Below are 22,329 nucleotides of genomic sequence, written 5' to 3'. Positions count from 1 at the left end.
CCTATAACACTAGGTGGAATCATAATCCTTCCCATATCTGCCAAAATGCTCCCCTCCACTGGTGAACGTCAGCAATGATCTATGGTAAACTCTATGAGCAAGGGCAATGGAGATAAACTTTACTGGGCACCAGTGAATTGGGCAGGGGGAATGAATAGAAATTGTACTGATGCAGCAACGACCTTCAATAATGAACTCCCCAGATAAAATATTAAGTTGAACTCATCAGGTTACACTTTTAAAATGCCCATACAGGCTAGGTGTGGTGGCTCATGCCTGTAATCCTAGAATTTTGGGAGACCGAGGTGGGTGGATCACGAGGTCAGGAGATCAACACCATCCTTGCCAACATGGTGAAACCTCGTCTCTACTAAAAATACAAAAATTAGCTGGGTGTGGTGGTGCGTGCCTGTAATCCTAGCTACTCACAAGGCAGAGACACAAGAATTGCTTGAACCCAGCAGACGGAGGTTGCAGTGAGCCGAGATCGCACCACTGCACTCCAACCTGGTGACAAGCTAGATTCCATCTCCAAAAAAAAAAAAAAGCAAAGTCCATATATAGATGATATTTAGAAATCTTTCAATTTACTACTCTGAAGTTGTTTTTTAGTTTTTGAAACAGAGTCTTGCTCTGTCACCCAGGCTAGAGTGCAGTGGCTCAGTGGCACAATCTCAGCTCACTGCAACCTCCGCCTCCTGGGTTCAAGTGACTCCCCTGCCTCAGCCTCCAGAGTAGCTGGGATTACAGGCGCCTACCACCACACCCAGCTAATATTTGCATTTTTAGTGGAGACAGGGTTTCACCATATTAGCCAGGATGGTCTCGATCTCCTGACCTCATGATCCACCCACCTCGGCCTCCCAAAGTGCTAGGATGATAGGTGTGAGCCACTGCGCCCAGCCTACTCTAAAGTTTTAAAAAAGAAATACACTAAGTCCTCACTTAACATCGTTGATAGGTTCTTGGAAACTGCAACTTTAAACGAAACAACATACAACATGTCCTCCAATAATGTCATTTTGTTCAACATAATTTCCTTATGAAATTGATGAGGAAAAATTAGTCTTGTTACATGTCATTTCGCTTAAAGTTGCAGTTTCCAAGAACCTATGGGATGACGTTAAGTGAGGACTTACTGTATACTTTTGTTTTTTTTTTTTGAGATGGAGTCTCCCTCTATCGCCCAGGCTGGAGTGCAGTGGCGTGATCTCGGCTCACTGCAACCTCCACCTCCCAGGTTCAAGTGATTCTCCTGCCTCAGCCTCCTGAGTAGCTGGGATTACAGGTGCCCACTACAGGCTAATTTTTTGTATCTTTAGTAGAGACAGGGTTTCATGTTGGTCGGGCTGGTCTTGAACTCCTGAGCTCAGGCAATCTGCCCGCCTTGGCCTCCCAAAGAACTGGGATTACAGGCGTGAGTCACCACACCCTTCCCTGTGTATTTCTGATATGCTCTAAGAAAACTCAACTCTTATAATTAAAACTATGACTGGTAGCACGCAGATATGAGAATGGAAACTGAGTGTACATCCTTTAAATGCTCTCTATCCTTCTAGTAACCCCTCAGAAAAACTTACCTTTTCATTTTTCCTCCTGCTGATGATTCTGTCTAAACCATTGAAAGCACCAGATGCAACAAACAGGATGTTTGTTGTATCAACTTGTACTGTTTCTCCACGGAGCTTTCGGGAATTCTTTTCTGGAACATTGACTATTGTGCCTTCTAGTAGTTTTAATAAGCCCTAAATAAAAAACAAATGATTTATAGCATCACCATATCAAGTGCATTATTTATTACACTTTAGACAATGGGATTCAATGGGGAAAACAGTATGTGATTATGATCAATGAACGTAACTAATGAAACTCCCACATTTCTATAACTAACAAGAAAATCTAATGCATTTATCATATTAATAATACATTTATTTGAAATGGTTACAGAACTTGATGCATTGTAATTCAGGAAAACAGTCAACCTCACAGGTTGTTTTTGATAGTAAAGATGTAATTCTGACATAAACACAGAATTATGACCGTATAAAATGGTGTTCAAACACGGTGGGAACATTCAAAATTAGAAAACAGTTGAAGATATGTCTTTCATATAAATTATAATTCTATTCCACTTATAGTATTAAACTTTGAGACTACCTATATTTGGAGATGCTTTTTTTTTTTTTTGAGACAGAGTCTCGCTCTGTCACCCAGGCTGGAGTGCAGTGGCCAGATCTCAGCTCACTGCAAGCTCCGCCTCCCGGGTTCATGCCATTCTCCTGCCTCAGCCTCCCGAGTAGCTGGGACTACAGGCGCCGCCACCTCGCCCGGCTAGTTTTTTGTATTTTTAGTAGAGACGGGGTTTCACCGTGTTAGCCAGGATGGTCTCGATCTCCTGACCTCGTGATCCACCTGTCTCGGCCTCCCAAAGTGCTGGGATTACAGGCTTGAGCCACCGCGCCCGGCCTGGAGATGCTTTTATAAAAAAAAAATTTCCAGCACATAAGTGTGATTATACCTTTCTATATCTCTGTCAAAAAGTGAAACAATTTTCCTCACTCTTTAATAGTTTATGTCATAATTAGTTACCATTAAAAGGTCAAGTTGGCCAATAGATCATTGTGACTTCAATTATGGTTCTGAAAGGAATTAAACATTATTTTATACCTATTTTCTAACTAAGTGGAAGGAATAAGAAGCATGTACATAGTTCATTCATGTCTAGTTAGAATCATAACTTTCTTCAAGAGTCTTCTAGAAATGTTTAACTGGGCCTTTGAGGAATTAAAAAAAAAAAAAACCAAAGATTAAATTTCATCTTTTCTGTTCTTCAGAATATTTTAAATTTCCTAACAAGGTAATTTGCTATTTCAAATTGTCAACAACTTTCTTTTAGGATCTAGACTACTTCAAAATGATATGTGGAGTTTGGGGGTGGAAGAAATAAACAAAACAGAATCTAATTGAATGTGAAACCAAACGTACAATCTTTGGGAGGTTGATGTATTCCCTTCCTTTTAGTGGGCTTGAACAAAATATTCAACTGCTTACTTGCTGAACGCCTTCTCCACCTACATCCCGTAACTGATGAATGCCTGGCACACTGCCAATCTTATCTACTTCATCCAGAAAGACAATTCCTATAATTTAAGGAGGATTCTATTTATAATATGGAAAAGATATACACAAGATTGCCTCAGCTTTAAAAGACTTAGGTAGCTAGAGAGCAAAGTTACTTGATCTTTCATACTTAACATATGCAATAGCTTGACATTATAAAAATGCACTTTTATTTCTCCCATCCATCATTTTGTACAACTGCTTTGTAACCTGCTCTATAGAATAACATTTACGTATGGTAACAAAATCTCCTTGACAACAGTGATTTGCCCCACTAATGTATACGAATTCTTTATAGTATGGAAGCGGGAGGTATCTGCAGTGCTAGTATTAGTAAAACTTTAGCTTACTCTTTCCCATCTATATTCTTGTCTTAAAAGAAATTTGAACAGGAAGCTGTCATGCTCTTCATGTAAACAAGAACAGATGATAGATGAAGGAGCAACACAGCATCCATGACATCCTGTAGGTCAACAGGCTACACTGTTTCTAGAGTCATCTGGTACCGTCCTCCCTTGCCCCTGCCCTGTCCTATCTTAATCTAAGCATTAGAAGTCTTGAGGGGAGTTAAGAAAAGCAATGATAGTATTAAGGATCTAATGGGATAGTAATTTGGCTTGTTTTTTAACCCTACTAGCCAGCTTAGTGACAATAAGGCAAAGCAAACTATGTGGCCCTTAAATCAGTATGCTAGAAATTATGTAACAAAGGTACTTTTATATAATTACAGAATTTCAGTCCTTGACTCAAAACAAGAATTGTATTGTCTCTTAATATTAGACTGATTCCCCAATATACTAAATCTAAGGACAGATCATGCTGAAAACATACCTTGTTGTGCTTTTTCCACATTATAATTGGCATCTTGGAGTAGTTTGGCAATCACAGATTCAATATCCTCGCCTACATATCCAGCCTGAGTCAAAGTTGTACAGTCACAGATAGCAAAAGGGACATCAAGGCATTTAGCTAGGGTTTGTGCCAGCAGAGTTTTACCTACAAATAGAAACATTAACTAAAAGTTTACTAAAAATATACTGGCACACAATTTTTCAATAAAAATGCAAAATAAATTTTAGTAGTATATAATAAAAAGTTGTCAATTGCTACATTTTCTTCTGCTATTTTTTTTTTTTTTAGAGACAGGGTCTTGCTCTGTCACCCAGACTGGAGTGCAGCCTGTGATCATGGCTCACTCCAGCCTCAATCGCCTGGGCTTAAGTGATCCTCCTGACTCAGCCTCCCGAGTCCTGGGAGTACAGGCACGTGCTACCACACCCAGCTAATACTTTATTTTTTTATAGAGATAGAGTATTGCTATGTTGCCCAGGCTGGTCTCAAACTCCTGGTCTCAAGTGATCCTCCTACCTTTGTCTCCCAAAACGCTGGGATTACAGGTGTGAGCCACCACATCTGGTCTATTATTTTTTAGATATAGCTGTTTTTTATTTTATTATTCCTGTTAAGATGTCAGGGACTGGTCTGAAGGGCAACACCAATGCCTCAAATTCAGTTTGTATTCTATGCAGGAATACTGATAGTATATCTAGACAACTGGCCTTAGATTTTCTTCTCAAGAGTCATAATACTTCAATCACAAGATATAGGTTATAGAATCATTTACATTCTGATTTTTAAAATGAGTAGTAAATTTTCTCAGCAAGTTATTTACCTGACCCAGTTGGTCCAAGCAGCAAAATATTACTTTTTTCAAGTTTTATGTCATCATGAGAAGAATCCAATACTTCACCTCCTCGTTTTTCCTGAGGTATTTGTTGATTTACCTGTTGCTGCATTGATGCTCCTAAAGCATTACCATGTGGGCTAATTCCAGCAATCTGAAGCAATTCTGAAAAAAAAATGCCAAAGGAATTACTTGAGATTCATTTGAATTTACTTGAAGAAAATGTCCCATAAAAACTTTTATCTAAAACTGAACATCTACATAGAAAAATTTAAGTATTTTGACATTCTATCTTACCTACAAAGGAGAAAAATCTCAAATTATCCAGTGACAAACATATAGCACACAATGATTATATAAAGAACCTCAAGCAAGGGAAATCGATTTTTTTCACTGTCTCTATTTACATAAATAGGTAAGAATACTCCTTTACCCAAGGGAAGGCAATGCAATGGAAGAGCAGAGCCAGGAGTTAGAAAGCTTTAGCTCCGGACCTTCCTTTGTCTCTAAGTAGAAGCCATATGATCAAGGGCAAGTCATATAAATTTTATGTTCCTGTTTCCTAATCAATAAATCTACTAGAGAAACCAAATATGGTAGACCTCACTATCTCTGGCCCTATCTAAATCTCTAATTTTATTGGACCTGTACTGGATCTTTCTAGTTCCTTTATTAGAGACGTAACTCTTTAACTAGATGTGACTAACACTGCTAATGACTACATGGGACTGACACTGCTAGTGAAGTATCAGTTGATCAGCCAGGTTCCTACAAAAATAAATCTTTAGGGTGGGCATGGTGGCTCAGCCTGTAATCCCAGCACTTTGGGAGGCAAGGCTGGTGGATCACCTGAGATCAGGAGTTCAAGAACAGCCTGAGCAACATGGTGAAACCCTGTCTCTACTAAAAATACAAAAATTAGCCAGATGTACTGGTACACGCCTATAGTCCCAGCTACTTGGGAAGCTGAGGCAGGAGAATAGCTTGAACCCGGGAGGTGGGGGTTGCAGTGAGCCAAGATCACGCCACTGCACTCCAGCCTGGGCAACAGAGTAAGACGCTATCTCAAAAAAATAAAATAAAACAAAACAAAACAAAATAAATAAATCTTTATTCTCACTTTCTCTTGGCTGAAGGAAAGATTATCCAGATTTGGAAGTATTCAGATTGTTCTTGGTTCTTAGCATTTGAGTACCTATCATCATAACACACTTGTTTATATTTTCTGAATTTATTTTTACTTTTTCTTTTTTTTCTTCTCTTTTTTCTTTTTTCTTTTTGAGACAGAGTCTGTCTCTGTTGTCCAGGCTGGAGTGCAGTGGTGCAATCTCAGCTCACTGCAACCTCCGCCTTCTGGGTTCAAGTGATTCTCCTGCCTCAGCCTCCTGAGTAGTTGGGATTACAGGCACATGCCACCACACCTGGCTAATTTTTGTATTATTAGTAGAGATGGGGTTTTGCCATGTTGCCCAGGCTGATCTCGAACTGCTGACTTCAGGTGATCCACCTGCCTCAGCCTCTCCAAGTGCTGAGATTACAGGCATGAGTCACCGCACCTGGCCTAAATTTTACTTTCTAAGAAATTGATTAAGAAAACCAGACTTTCCAATGCATTATTATTTTAATTAAACTGACAGAATAATAGTTCAGCAGACATATCTATTATCATGGTCCTACTCCATCTGGCTGTCACTTTCAAACTATCTTCACACTTAAGGTAAAGCATTATTCTATTCATCAAAAACAATAAGCATTCCATAAACATCTGGATTAAACTGTGCTACCTTTGAGGGTTAATAATTAGGGAATAATTCACAATGTTGTGCCTCATTATAATCCACATCAGCCAAGAAAACCCAGTCTGCTGTATGGGGTTAGTTAAATTGTCACTAGCAAAGTACTTTTTAAAATTTCAGCAAAATCTGGTTAGCGATTATGATAACATAGGAAGGGGCTTGGGTTAAGTTTAGCTCTGCCCAAAGGGGAAAAATGATTTAGATGTAGCTTCAGATAAGCGAGGCCAGCAGGTGCTTGTCATTCACTCATTCTCTCTCTCTCTATCTCTCTCTCTCTCACACACACGATTTAGATGAGTAACTGAACAAAATTGCAAGAGGCTATTAATTACAGTGGAACCACGTAATCTATGTATTTAACTTACTTAATGATTTAAGTTAAAAAAAGAAATAATTTAAATGATACAGATGATGTCTATCATCTCATTTTATGAGTATGTGCCTTACAGTAAACTTGAGACAACTCTCTGATTCTCTCAGTTAGTCCCTGTTTGTGCATCTCTCACTTTGTAAGCATAGCTCTCTAAAATTAGGACCACGAGCAAGCAGGCTAGTGTAGTAGTTAGCTGCACAGAGCTCACCAGCTGTGTGGCCATGGATAAATTACTTAAAATTTACGTGTTTCAGTTTTCTTATTTCTAAAATGGAGATAAAAATAATAGTTTCTGTCTCATGGGTTTAGGGGAGATTAAATGAATATATGCAAAACACTTAAGAACAATACCTGGCAGATAGTTTTATAAGTGTTACAGAAGAATCTGCGATTATTATTACCATTTCCCTAGTGTTTAATTATTCACACAACATAGCCTTTAAACGCAAACGAAGTATTTCATCTGGTGCTCAACTTAAACAACATTATATTCCAAAGATGGAGAAAAAAAGCCAATTGTGTCAGTCCTCCTAAAAGCTGTATGTTGGTCTCTAAAATTTTACTTCCAAAGGGACTTACAAGAATTAATCTTATTGTACATGATTTTGGTCCTAAACCCTAGACCAGTGTTAGGGTCTAACACCCTCAGCCAGTGTTAGTTAACAACCTAACTTTAGAACTTAAAATCCCACATAAAACACAACAAAACTGCACGACAATAAATTTAAGCTTTTGAAGTATTTGTTCCTAAGTCAATCTTTTACATAAGTTCTTAAATACTGTTACTTGTTAACATTTAAATAACATTGAATCACTACATATATTACATGACATGTCTTTCAAAATATGGACTACAGACTTTCTTTACTAATTTGGTATAGTTTCACTAGCCATCAACACAATTTATGAGTATGGTATTGACTGCATATCAGAATATATTTTTTCATTATGAAATATAAATTACATATATACCTAAAGGCTATTATTTAGATCTTACATTCTTATATATAATCTAATTCTATTGCACTTACTGTATTTTTTAATTTTACCATGCATGGTATAATCAGTATTTCCACAAATTTAAAAATAATTGGGGATAATGTAATGTTATTACATGTGATAAATGTCATGCCCAAGTTGGTACACAAGTTATATTCTCATGGCTCATCCTATATACATTACACTTCAAATAGTGGATATATAATACTACTTGGTTCAAAGGCAAATGTAAAAGTATCAAACTTAGCTAATTTTCTTTATTTCAATTACTAAAATAAAAGGCCAGGTGAATCTTTCTATGATACCTCTGGAACCTCTACCCTCAATGCAGCAACTAACTCCACCTCCAAAGGAATAGGTCCAAAGGAATAGGTGGAAGATATCAGAAGGGCCGGTCTCCTTGGTCTATCAAGTCCTTCCACACCCTCCATCGGACCATCTGATGCTTTTAGGGGCAATCCAGGGCTAGAAACAGTGAATTAAGGCTTACTCATAATTTGTAAGACTGTAAGTTTCATAAATACCAAAAAAGAAACAGTGTGGTTTCTGGCAAAGAGTAGCTAGAAAATAATCTGCCTCCCCCAAATTCCTGTGACCCACAAGAAGCAGGCCAACTCTAATTGTAGTTTGATAGAAAAAATAAAAAATAACCAAACATATAGAAATTAAAATTAGTTATGAAAAACTATTCCAAAGTTATTTATACCATGTATGATAAACACATTTAGATAGTATGTATCTTTCTTGGTAATACACAAGCAAATACATACATGTCTATCACTGTTACTGCTGAAACACTTCACTGAAATAAATGTCAAAAGGAAGAATGATTACAGAGAAGGACCTGAAGTCACTTACTTGTAAATCTGTACTCATCCTCCCGTCTTCTTATTTCTAACTCTAAGAAAGAGGATGAAAATATTACATATTTGTTTACCTTGGGGGAACAAACAATGAGTATCCCACCTCCTGTCCTCTTTCAAATATATTTAAAGGATGTGTTCACTAACATTTTTCAGCTTTTCATATTAAGAATCTATATGCTATATCTTTTCTATATTAAAACAAAACCATGCATAAAGATGGCTGTCCAGTTGCTAATATTCATATTTGTCAAATATATAATTGATATCTACTGTAAAGGTATAATAACTTAAGTCTTTAATAAGAGTTTAAGCCCCTCATGCTATAAATACTATAACCATTTGCTCCTCCAGCACTTAGAATAGCTTAAATATTTATTTATTGACTGAAGAAAACAAAAAAGTTTTGCCACATAACTATCAGTGCTATTTGGACCTTATAAAAATGAAGATTTCAGGCCAGGCGCAGGAGTTCAAGCCTATTAATCCCAGCACTTTGGGAGGCTGAGGCAGGTGGATTGCTTGGGAGGTTGAGGTGGGAGGGTCACTGGAGCCTGGGAAGTTGAGGCTGCAGTGAGTTGCGATCTAGCCTGGGTGACAGAGCGAGACCTTGTCTTGGAAAAAAAAGAAAAAAGGTTCTGAGTCTTCCATTAGTTATAATTTATACTTTCTAAAAATAACTGATACCATCACATAACTATTTTGCAGTTACGTGATGTAAGTTCAACAAGTGAACAAGTGTCTTCATTGATATACATTTAGTTGCTACTAAAGGCTATCAAAGATAATGCAGATTTATAAATTTAAGTACTTAGCAGAACTCCTTCACACTGTACAGTGATAATTAAAAGAATCTAAAATGATGGAATGTAGGCCTAAATCAGAAATCAGGGCTGTCTGGCCAACAAAACAAAAAATTAAATATTTATATTTATTCATAATTGTTTTAAATAAAATCATTCTATTAATATACATTATTGTCCATAGTAAATTGAGATTATACAGTATATTCTCAGTAAATTGTCCATAGTATATCTCATTATTGTCCATAGTAAACTGAGATTATACAGTACTGGTATATTAAAATCTACCCTTAATAGAAATTGTACTTTGAATCACTTACAAATTTGCCCTTAACCTTAATACACTCTGTAGCTAGGGCCCAAAGAAAAACGGGTGCTGGATATATTAACAGTTATCATCTCCACATATTTCTGACACAGGCAAATGAAATTCTGTATCCTGAACCCAAGAGAACCAAGTTGTACAGAGCATTGCTAAGATCCATTCATGGGGAACTAGTTGTGGTGAAATCTATAATTCAAAAATGATGTCTCAATCTCTACCCCAGTGGCTTTCAAACATTTTTTACTAAGACCCTCAATAAGTAGTATAATTTTCTTTGTGACTCAGAACCCATGCACATATAACTGAAAATGTAAGGGTTTTTTTTTCCTTTTTTTTTTTTTTTGAGATGGAGTCTTGTTGCCCAGGCTGGAGTGCAGTGGTGTGATCTCGGCTCACCGCAACCTCTGCCTCCCAGGTTCAAGCAATTCTCCTGCCTCAGCCTCCCAAGTAGCTGGGACTACAGGCATACGCCACCCCACCCAGCTAATTTTTGTATTTTTAGTAGAGACAGGGTTTCACCATGTTGGCCAGGCAGGTCTCGAACTCCTGACCTCAAGTGATCTCCCCACCTCAGCCTCCAAACATGCTGGGATTACCGGCATAAGTCACCATGCCAGGCCTAAGAAATAATATTTACCTTAACTATAAGTTAATGTATTCTGATATTTTCTATTCACATCTATCAAATTTTTTTAAAACGCTGTTGGCAACCTACCAAAATGATTTCATGACCCACTAATGGGGAGTAACCTGCACTTTGAAAAATGCTGCACTATATAAAAAACATTTTAAGAAGAAAGTGAGGAGTTACAAATAAAGATTACTTTTAAGCATAGCAATCTCTATTTAGGTCAATTATCAAAAACGCTACCTCTTGGTGTTAATGATGTCTGCTTCTCAACCTCTGCTTGCTGTCTCAGATTAGCGGGGATATTATTATATATTCTCTTATAATGATTGTACACAGCAACTGAAAGCACCTTCTTAGCAAATGACTGGCCAACAACATACTTGTCGAGGTAGTTATAAATCTGAAAAATGATTAGGTATGAATAATTTAATATGAGCTATTATAAGAGCACACACATTAAAAAGTTACATACTAAGCATACTTGCTTACAGTTTTAAATCTGAACAAAGACTCTCATTAAAAACAAAATGACAATACATTATATAGCAGTGCTTCAGAGGCCCGCAACACTAAATGAACAAAAACACAATTCATTTGTTCTCTAGCTTAACAAAGTATCACTGTGTTATGCTAATTTCTATTCTATAAACAATGCTATCAATCTTTATTTTTTAATAAAAAATTAAATTTAAAGTAACTTAGAATACATACACATGCCACCATGGGTCTAAAAGCATCAACATTAATGTAAATCATTAAAATAAATCTATACCTCTCAATCAAATGAATAATATTCTTCACAAAGATAACATATTATAAAACTACCCTTTTCAGAAACAGGCATTATATAATCAAAAGCCATTATACTATCAGTATCCATGTGTTTTAATACATTTAGTTTTTTCTTAGATATTAACTTCAAAGCTACTCATTTATCTAAATGAGACCCTAAAAACTGTATTCTTACTATTTTTTAAAATTTTCTAAAAATACATTTTCTTCTTTTTTTGAGACAGGGTCTCACTGTGTTGCCCAGGCTGGTCTTGAACTCCTGGGGTTCAAGCGATCCTCCTACCTTGGCTTCCCAAAGTGCTGGGATTATAGGTATGAGCCACCGGGCTCAACCCTAAAAACTTTATTCTTAATAGTAGCTAAAGCTCTTATTCTACACTTGGTTATTGCCAACAGCTTGGAACCTGGGGTAAATTTTTTATTCACCAGAAAGTGAAAAGAAATGAAATGGTTGGTGAATTAATATTCACCAACTCCTGCCGGGCATGGTGGCTCACGCCTGTAATCCCTGCACTTTGGGAGGCTGAGGTGGGTGGATCACTTGAGCCCAGGAGGTGCAGACCAGCCTGGACAACAAGGCGAAACCCTGTCTCTACAGAAATTAGCTGGGCATGGTGGCACACACCTGCACCCAGCTACTGTGGAGGCTGAAGTGGGAGGATCACTTGAGCCCAGGGAAGTTAAGGCTACAGTGAACCATGAGTGTGCCACTGCACTCCAGCCTGGGCAACAGAGTGAAACCCTGATTAAAAAATGAATAATTCAAAAACTCCTGAAAATAGTTAAACTGCCTGGAATTTTAAGTCAGATGTCTGAAGTCTACACAAATTCGTACAGAATATAAAGTCCAATATATTTTCCATTTTTTTAATGACAAATTCTTTAGTTGTTGACCATATACTTTTTTTATAGTTTTAAACATCTTTATTCCTTACAAATTATACCAATGACATTAAATCTGTCACAGCACATTTGGAAGTAGAGACAAATGCACTGCTATCCAAACACAGTAGAAGAAAGATACACTGAGGCAAAGAGAAATAATCTAAGTATGCAAACATCTGAGACACAGCCAGAAGGCACACAGCCAGGGTACAAGGGTTCCCAGTTCTCAAAAAGCACACATCAAGTACCCAATGGAGCTGGTGGTACATTCTGTTACGTTTCACAGGACCAAATCACACTTGGCCTGAGGCTTCTAAAAAGAGTTCACACCACCAAAGCCACAGTGCTATATAGAGCAGTCCTGGCACACTGGCTATGAAAAAACTACTCGCTTATATTATTAGACTGAAGGCTGTTTTACCATAAAATAGACCAATTTAAGGGAGGTAATTATAGGTTTTTTTTTTTTTAAGGCTAGTCAAGTGGACCAGCCTAGGCTAGTGTTATTTAAGGGTCCAAACGAACAAAAATAAATCAAAACTTGCTTGCTCTATTGAAAAGATATTATTTCAGATTAACTTGGTATTAACAAGTTAACATTTTAATAATTATCTAGCTACATTTCACTGCTACTAAATATAGTAATCATAACATGGGAAAAAGCAACAGACCCCATATTTAAATTCCAAAACGCAATAACAATTTAGCCACATACGGTCCATATTATGAACCTGTAATACTTGTTCAGATACTAGTATTAGGATTCAATGTAAACTTGGGAAAGGGAAGCAATGGAATCTTTTCAAGATAGAATACTTGTAAGACTGAGCTTAAGACTTATACCTTCTTAGGGGGAGGTGGTGGTTTCTGTTGGAATGCCAATTTTACAGCTTCTGCTGCTGATTCAGGTTCTTTAATTATGCTTTTCTTTGAGTCTGCTTCAGATAGCACAACAAAAAAATGATGACATTTTTCACACTTGACAAAACGGGTGGATGCTGTAAAAGAAAAGAGGTAAGTAGGGTGAAATAAAAAATAATTCCAATAGTGTTTAACCTTAAAGACTCCACTGTAAATGAAAGCTATGCACGTGACAAAAAGTAGACTCACTATTCCATCTACTTGCCACACAAACAGCCTCATTTATATATGAAGTATACTACAAAGATAGATGAGTTCAGTCAACTACCTTTTGTTCATTTCTATTAGGTTCTTTCATTTTGTGACACACTTCATTAAAAGATTGGGTGAAATTTTTCCAACTTTCCATTCACTAAAAAAGATTTTTTTTTTCTTTTGGAGATGGAGTCTCACTCTGTCGCCAGGCTGGAGTGCAGTGGTACGATCTCGGCTCACTGCAACCTCTGCCTCCTGAGTTCAAGCGATTCTCCTGCCTCAGCCTCCCAAGTAGCTGGGATTACAGGGGTGCACCATCATGCCCAGCTGATTTTTGTATTTTTAGGAGAGACAGGATTTCACCATATTGGGCAGGATAGTCTCGGTATCCTGACCTTGTTATCTGCCCACCTCGGCCTCTCAAAGTGTTAGGATTACAGGTGTGAGCCACCGCACCTGGCCCACTAAAAAAGATTTTAAAACCTCTTGAGAACATGGAGTAATCATCTATTTTTTCTTTTTTTTTTTTTTTTTTTTTTGAGACGGAGTCTCGCTCTGTCACCCAGGCTGGAGTGCAGTGGCCGGATCTCAGCTCACTGCAAGCTCCACCTCCCGGGTTTACGCCATTCTCCTGCCTCAGCCTCCCGAATAGCTGAGACCACAGGCGCCCGCCACCTCGCCCAGCTAGTTTTTTGTATTTTTTAGTAGAGACGGGGTTTCACCGTGTTAGCCAGGATGGTCTCGATCTCCTGACCTCGTGATCCGCCCATCTCGGCCTCCCAAAGTGCTGGGATTACAGGCTTGAGCCACCACGCCTGGCCGGAGTAATCATCTATTTTATAGAAATACTTGAATGAACAAACTAAAAGTAAAATACAAGATTCATATATTTTTCCAACATTATAAAAATTTTCAAACATATACAAAAGTTGAAAGAGAAATCTATTTTAACTCCTAAAAATGTAAAAAATGTGTATTCTTTACATTCTCTTAAACCCATTAGCGTTTTTCAGGCATGGTGGCTCATGCCTGTAATCCCAGCACTTTGGGAGACTGAGGCAGGTGGATCACCTAAGGTCAGGAGTTAGAGACCAGCCTGGCCAACATGGTGAAACCCCATCTCTACTAAAAATACAAAAATTAGCTGGGCGTGGTGGCAGACACCTGTAATCCCGGCTACTCAGGAGGCTGAGCCAGGAGAATCGCTTGAACCCGGGAGATGGAGGTTGCAGTGAGCCAAGATTGTGCCACTGCACTCTAGCCTGGGAGACACAGCAAGATTCCATCTTGGGGGGAAAAAAAAATGTGTGTGTGTGTGTGTGTATACATATATATATAAAATTATTTCGTATCTTTATTTTATCTTTACTCCACTAGTTCCTATTTCTGATCAAAAAACCACTAAGAAACTAACAAAATACTGCTTTCTCAGTCATACTGATTTGATTTAAAGATAATCAAGCAGCCTTTGAAAGCAATACAAAGGCAGTTTAAAGTGAGGATAAAAAGAGTTTCTCTTTTTTCTTTAAAAAATTTTTGGCTGGGTGCAGTGGCTCACGCCTGTAATCCCAGAACTTTGGGAGGCCAAGGCTGGATCACGAGGTCAGGAGACCAAGACCATCCCGGCTAACACAGTGAAATCCTGTCTCTACTAAAAATACAACAAATTAGCCGGGCGTGGTGGTGGGCGCCTGTAGTCCCAGCTACTCAGGAGGCTGAGGCAGGAGAATGGTGTGAACCCAGGAGGCGGAGTTTGCAGTGAGCTGAGATCACACCACTGCACTCCAGCCTGGGCTATAGAGTGAGACTCCGTCTCAAAAAAAAATAAAAATAAAAATAAATCTGTGGATACACAGTGATGAGTTCATATCCTTTGTAGGGACACGGATGAAGCTAGAAACCATCATTCTGAGCAAGCTATCACAAGGACAAAAATCCAAACACCGCATGTTCTTACTCATAGGTGGGAACTGAACAGTGAGAACACTTGGACACAGGAAGGGGAACATCACACACCAGGGACTGTGATGGGATTGCAGGAGAGGGGAGGGATAGCATTAGGAGATATACCTAATGTAAATGACAAGTTAACAGGTGTAGCACACTAATGTGGCACATGTATACATATGTAACAAACCTGCAGGTTGTGCACATATACCATGGAACTTAAAGCATAAAAAAAATTTTTGTGGATACACAGTGGATGAATACATTTATCTTTTTTTTTTTTTTTTGAGACGGAGTCTCGCTCTGTCGCCCAGGCTGGAGTGCAGTGGCTGGATCTCAGCTCACTGCAAGCTCCGCCTCCCAGGTTGACGCCATTCTCCTGCCTCAGCCTCCCGAGTAGCTGGGACTACAGGCGCCCGCCACCTCGCCCGGCTAGTTTTTTGTATTTTTTAATAGAGACGGGGTTTCACCCTGTTAGCCAGGAGGGTCTCGATCTCCTGACCTCGTGATCCACCCGTCTCGGCCTCCCAAAGTGCTGGGATTACAGGCTTGAGCCACCGCGCCTGGTGGATGAATACATTTATAAGGATTTCTCAATTCCAATGGATCAGCTACAGAATATCCTGTGTTAAAGATGATTTATTTTTCTTTTCTGTTTTTTTTTTTTTTTTTTTTTTTTTTGGAGACAGGGTTTTGCTCTGTTGCCCAGGTTGAAGTGCAGTGGCATGATCACTGCTCACTGCAGTCTTGACCTCCTAAGCTCAAGCAATCCTCCCACCTCAGCCTCCTCGAGTATCCAGGACTACAGGCACGTGCCACCTCGCCTGCCTACTTTTTTTTTTTTATATATTTTTGAGACGGAATTTCTCTCTGTTGCCTAGGCTGGAGTGCAGTGGCGCGACAGTGGCTCATTGCAAGCTCTGCCTCCCAGGTTTACGCCATTCTCCTGCCTCAGCCTCCCGAGTAGCTGGGACTATAGGTGCCTCTCCATCTCCTGACGTCATCCGCCCTCCTCGGCCTCCCAAAGTGCTCGGATTACAGGCGTGAGCCACCGCGCCCGCCAAGGCCTGTCTACTTTTTAAAATCTTCTGTAGAGACAGGGTCTCATGATGTTGCCCAGGTGGGTCTCAAACTCCTGGACTCGAGTAACCCTCCCACCTTGGCCTCCCAAAGTGCTTGGGATTACAGGCGTGACCCACTGAGGCCAGCCTTATCTTTCTTTTCAAAACATGGTTATAGGATGTTGGTGGGGCCTAGTGGCTCACGCCTGTAATCTCAGCACTTTGAGAGGCCAAGAAGGGTGGATCACTTAAGCTCAGGAGTTCAAGACCAGCCTGGCCAACATGGTGAAACCCTGTCTCTACTAAAAATACAAAAATTAGCTGGGCATGGTAAGTGCCTATAAACCCCGCTACTCAGCAGGCTGAGGCAGGAGAATTGCTTGAACCTGGGAGGTAGAGGTAGCAGTGAGCCGAGATGGTGCCCATCGTGCCCTCTTATTATAAACAAAATAAATAAAAATAAACATATGGTTACAGGATGTAGACATATGGATATACATTTTTTTTTTTTTGTTGAGATGGAGTCTGGCTCTGTAGCCCAGGCTGGAGTGCAGTGGCCGGATCTCAGCTCACTGCAAGCTCCGCCTCCTGGGTTTACGCCACTCTCCTGCCTCAGCCTCCCAAGTAGCTGGGACTACAGGTGCCCGCCACCTTGCCCAGCTAGTTTTTTGTATTTTGTTAGTAGAGATGGGGTTTCACTGTGTTAGCCAGGATGGTCTCGATCTCCTGACCTTGTGATCCGCCCGTCTCGGCCTCCCAAAGTGCTGGGATTACAGGCTTAAGCCACCATGCTCGGCCTTTTTTTTTTTTTTTTTTTTTTTTTGAGACAGACTTTTGCTCTTGTTGCCCAGGCTGGAGTGCAATGGCACGATCTCAGCTCACCACAACCTCCACCTCCTGGGTTCAAGCGATTCTCTTGCCTCAGCCTCCCAAGTAGCTGGGACTACAGGCATGTGCCACCATGCCGGGCTTATTTTGTATTTTTTAGTAGAGATGGGGTTTGACCATGTTGGTCAGGGTGGTCTCGAACTCCTGACCTCAGGTGATCTGCCTGCCTCAGCCTCCTGAAGTGCTGGGATTACAGGCGTGAGCCACTGTACCCAGCCACTCTTTTTTTTTTTTTAAGAGCTGGCGGCTTGCTGTGTGTCCAGGATGGCCTCAAACTTCTGTTCTCAAGGGATCCTCCCAACTCCCAAGTAGTTGGGTTTGGACATACATGCTTAACTCAGCCTAACCCTACTAATGGTAACCAGGGACCTCAGAAAGCAATTTGGTAGAGAATGTCTTATAGATACAGGTGGCAAATACAAAGCTAGTATGTCTAAGTAATACATTTTTGTGTAATCCAACTAGAAAGAACGGCAGAGAAAAAAAAAATTTCATGGAATTTTTTTTCCTTTGGGACAATTTTAAATACAAATTTACATCTATCCACAGATTATAGGAAAAACTGCACCAGCAAGCACACCTACGTCCTTACAAACTAAATGAAAGAAGCAGACAATTCCACATTAAAAAACCAACTTTAGGCTGGGTGTGGTAGCTCAGGCCTGTAATCCCAGCATAGTGGGAGGCCGAGGCAGATGGATCACCTGAGGTCAGGAGTTCGAGACCACCCTGGCCAACATGGCAAAACCCCGTCTCTACTAAAAATACAAAAATCAGCTGGGTGTGGTGGCGGGTGCCTGTAATCCCAGCTACCCGGGAGGCTGAAGCAAGAGAATCACTTGAGGGTTAGTCGGGAGGTAGAGGTTGCAGTGAGCTGAGACCAGGTCACTATTCTCCAGCCTAGGCAACAGAGTGAGACTGTCTCAAAAACAAACAAAACCACTTCATTATCAATTCAATCAATTCTTGTGTTTCTGTTCTTCTTCTTCTTTTTTTTTTTTTGAGACGGAGTCTCACTCTGTTGCCCAGGCTGGAATGCAGTGGTTGCAATCTGGGCTCACTGCAAATTCTGCCTCCTGGGTCCAAGCAATTATCCTGCCTCGGCCTCAGTAGCTGGGTGCACGCCACTACACCCAGCTAATTTTTGTACTTTTAGTAGAGACGGGGTTTCACCATGTTGGCCAGGATGGTCTTGATCTTCTGACCTCGTGGATCTGCCCGCCTTAGCCTCCAAAAGTGCTGGGATTACAGGCGTGAGCAACCACGCCTGGCCATGTTTCTGTTCTTAAACACAAGACTAATTAAAAACACATTCTGGGCCGGAGGTGGCTCACATCTATAATCCTAGCACTCTGGGAGGCTGAGGCAGGTGGATCACTTGAGGTACGGAGTTCAAGACCATCCTGGCCAACATAGTGAAACCCTGTTGTTACTAAAAATATACAAATTAGCCGGGCATATTGGCTCGTGCCTGTAATCCTAGCAACTGGGGAGTTTGAGGCACGAGAATTGCTTGAACCTGGGAGGCAGAGGTAGTAGTGAGCTGGGATCACACCACTGCACTTTAGTCTGGGCAACAGAGCGAAACTCGGTCTCAAAAAAAATTTTTTTCTTGGAAAAATTCTAATAGCAAATTTTAAGGAGAGGTTTCATCCATGTTTCGTATTTACTGATCACGTGTAAATGCTTACCTAAAGAAAAAGATCAAGCTATTTGAAGCATCTGTGACTAACACAAGCCTAAGTAAATAATCACCACTTCTCATCAATGGGAAAGATAGTCACTGCCTGTATAATGATGAGGAACTAGTTTACAATTGTTACTGATGGTAAACAGGGCAAAGACTAAAGGGCAGAGAAGCCTCTGATCTAGTTCAGGCAGTGTGACAGGAAAATCTGGCCTGAGAGCACAAGTACAAAATATTTCTCTAAGGAAATTAGGTCAAAAGGAAAAGGATTAAACACCAACAAATCACATTCCTCTTTGCTTATTGTTGAAAGGTTGCTTAAATTTGACTTGAATATTTGCAATACAATTTTACATTGACATATTTTCAACATATCCCTAAAATTCAAGGATTCAATGTTATTTATCAAAACGCTATTTTGGGGAAAAAAAATACAAGCATTGCAATGCACTTTTTTTTTTTTTGAGACAAGGTTTCGCTCTCGTTGCCCAGGTTGGAGTGCAATGGCACGATCTCAGCTTACCACAACCTCCACCTCCTGGATTCAAGTGATTCTCTTGCCTCAGTCTCCTAAGTAGCTGGGATTATAGGCATGCACCACCACGTCCAGCTAATTTTGTATTTTCAGTAGAGACGGGGTTTCTCCATGTTGGCCAGGCTGGTCTCGAATGCCTGACCTCAGGTGATCCACCCGCCTCAGCCTTCCATAACTGCTGGGATTACAGGCATGAGCTCCCACCATGCCCGGCCAATTTTCACCATGCATTTTCACTCCAAAAACAAGGGGGAAAAAATCTAATTTTATTAAGTTACCAGGAGACAAATTCTTTCCTTTAAACAGCTACTACAAGTATCCTATATTGCTTTATATAAAATTTTGTTGGTTTGGGAGGCTGGGGTGGGCGGATCACAAGGTCACAGGAGTTCAAGACCAGTCTGGCCAAGATGGTGAAACCCCATCTCTACTAAAAATACAAAAAAATTAGCCAGGCGTGGTAGTGGGCACCTGTAATCCCAGCTACTCAGGAGTCTGAGGCAGAAAACTGCTTGAACCCGGGAGGTGGAAATTGCAGTGAGCCAAGATTGTGCCACTGCACTCCAGCCTGAGCAATAAATGAAACTGCGCTTGGGGTGGGGGGCGGGGAGGAAGAAAGACAAAGGATTTAAATAGACACTTCTCCAAGAAGACAGACAAATGACCAATAAACGTGAGAAAAGATTAACATCATTAGTCATTAGGCAAATGCAAATCAAAACTACAGTGAATCCCCGGAGGTAGCACAAAATCCCAGCACTTTGGGAAGCCAAGGCAGGAGGATTACTTGATCCCAGGAGTTCGCGACCAGCCTGGGCAACATAAATGAGACCCTGTCTCTGGGGTGGCATGTGCCTGTAGTCCCAGCTATTCAAGATGCTGACATGGGAGGACAACTTGAACAGAGAAGGTAAGGCTACTATGAGCTATGATTGCGCTACCGCATTAAAGCCTGGGCGACAGAGTTTAAGACCCTGTTTCTAAAAACAAAATCAAAAGAGGCCCATGATGAGATACCACTTCATGTCCACTATGAATAAAGAAAGGTTGGGCACAATGGCTCATGCCTGTAATCTCAACATTCTGGGAGTCTGAGGCAGGAAGATCACCTGAGGTCAGGAGTTCGAGATCAGCCTGACCAATATGGTGAAACCCCGTCTCTACTAAAAATACAAAAATTAGCTGCGTGTGGTGGTGGGCACCTATAATCCCAGCTACTTGGGAGGCTGAGACAGGAGAATTGCTTGAACCTGGGAGGTGGAGGTTGCAGTGAGCCGAGATTATGCCACTGTACTCCAACCTGGTGACGGAGCGAGATTCTGTCTCAAAAAGAAAAAAGAAAGACAAGTGGTAAAAAGGATGTGGAGAAACTGGAACCCTCATATTGCTGGTCAGATTGTAGAATGGTACAGGTGCTATGGAAAAGAGTTTGGCAATTCTGTAGAAACTAAACAGTTACCACATGACCCAGCAATTCCAATCCTAAACATATACCCAAGAGAATTAGAAACATATGTCCACACAAAAACTTGTACATAGATGTTCACAGGAGCATTATTTAGAACAGCCAACAAGTAGAAACAATCTAAATGTCCATCACCTGATGAATGTCTAAACAATGAAATATTATTCAGCCACAAAAAGCAATGAAATACTGATATATGCTGCAACCTGGATAAACTTTGAAAACATTAAGCTAAAGAAAAGAAGGCTGATATGAAATGCCACATAGCATATAATTACATTGTATGAGATACACAGAGTAGACAAATCTATTGATAGAGAAAGTAGTTAATAGTTAACAGGGCTAGGAGGGGGGAAGGGTGGAGAGTGACTAAGGGCTATGGAGTTTTTTTCTGGGATGATGAAAAATGTTCTGGAATTAGATAGTGGAGATGATCATTCGACCTGGTAATATCTTTTTTTTCTTTTTGAGACAAGACGAAGTCTTTCTCTGTCGCCCAGGCTGGAGTGCAGTGGTGAGATCTCGGCTCACTGCAGCCTCCGCCTCCTGGGTTCAAGAGATTCTCCTGCCTCAGCCTCCTGAGTAGTTGGGATTACAGACGTGCGCCACCACACCAGGCTAATTTTTTGTATTTTTAGTAGAGACAGGGTTTCACCGTGTTAGCCAGGATGGTCTCCATCTTCACACCTTGTCATCCGTCCACCTTGGCCTCCCAAAGTGCTGGGATTACAGGCGTGAGCCACCGCTCCTGGCCTTTTTTTTTTTTTTTTTTTTTTTTTTGAGACAGAGTCTTGCTCTGTCACCCAGGCTGGAGTGCAGTGGCGTGATCTAGGTTCACTGCAACCTCCGCCTCCCGGGTTCAAGCAATTCTCCTGTCTCAGCCTCCCAAGCAGCTGGGAATTATAAGTGGCTGCTACCAAGCCCGGCTAATTTTTGTATTTTTAGTAGAGATGGGGTTTCACTATGTTGGTCAGGCTGGTCTCGAACTCCTGACCTCGTGATCTGCCCGCCTCAGCCTCTCAAAGTGCTGGGATTACAAGTGTGAGCCACCGTGCCGGGCCACAACTTGGTAAACATTTTAAAACCACTGAAGATGAATTGCATGGTATATGAATGATGATATCTCAAACAAATTTTTAAAAGGAAAGGACTAGGCCCACATGTACAGCTGTCCCAAGGCACATGTAGGAGACTAGTTCTAGGACCACCCACATATAACCAAATCCATGCATACTCAAGTCCTGCAGTTGGCCCTGTGGAACCCACATATATGAAGTTAGCTCCTCATATATGCTGGCCATATGTGTCTGGCCAAATAAAAGCTAGGTATAAGTGGGCCCGAGCAATTCAAACCCACTG

The 22,329-nt window shown here is 40.4% G+C and overlaps 1 protein-coding gene across 2 annotated transcripts in view; it reads right to left on the bottom strand.

Moving 5' to 3' along the window:
* Nucleotides 1-22,329, bottom strand: part of CLPX (caseinolytic mitochondrial matrix peptidase chaperone subunit) — a 44,327-nt gene that overhangs the window by 9,963 nt on the left and 12,035 nt on the right. The window contains exons 4-10 of one of the 2 annotated variants that reach the window (XM_010355499.2): nt 13,115-13,269; nt 10,835-10,994; nt 8,831-8,872; nt 4,793-4,969; nt 3,952-4,116; nt 3,052-3,140; nt 1,581-1,745 (exon numbers count right to left, since the gene is read on the bottom strand). In XM_010355499.2, coding sequence (XP_010353801.1) covers nt 1,581-1,745; nt 3,052-3,140; nt 3,952-4,116; nt 4,793-4,969; nt 8,831-8,872; nt 10,835-10,994; nt 13,115-13,269 — 953 coding nt within the window. The remainder of the gene's footprint in view (nt 1-1,580; nt 1,746-3,051; nt 3,141-3,951; nt 4,117-4,792; nt 4,970-8,830; nt 8,873-10,834; nt 10,995-13,114; nt 13,270-22,329) is intronic. The other variant, XM_010355500.2, reaches the window with a different exon arrangement.

This window comes from Rhinopithecus roxellana, chromosome 5 (assembly GCF_007565055.1).
Source record: "Rhinopithecus roxellana isolate Shanxi Qingling chromosome 5, ASM756505v1, whole genome shotgun sequence".
Classification (NCBI taxonomy): Eukaryota; Metazoa; Chordata; class Mammalia; order Primates; family Cercopithecidae; genus Rhinopithecus; species Rhinopithecus roxellana.
Note: the sequence above shows the minus strand (reverse complement) of the source record. Positions and strands in the feature narration are given on the sequence as shown.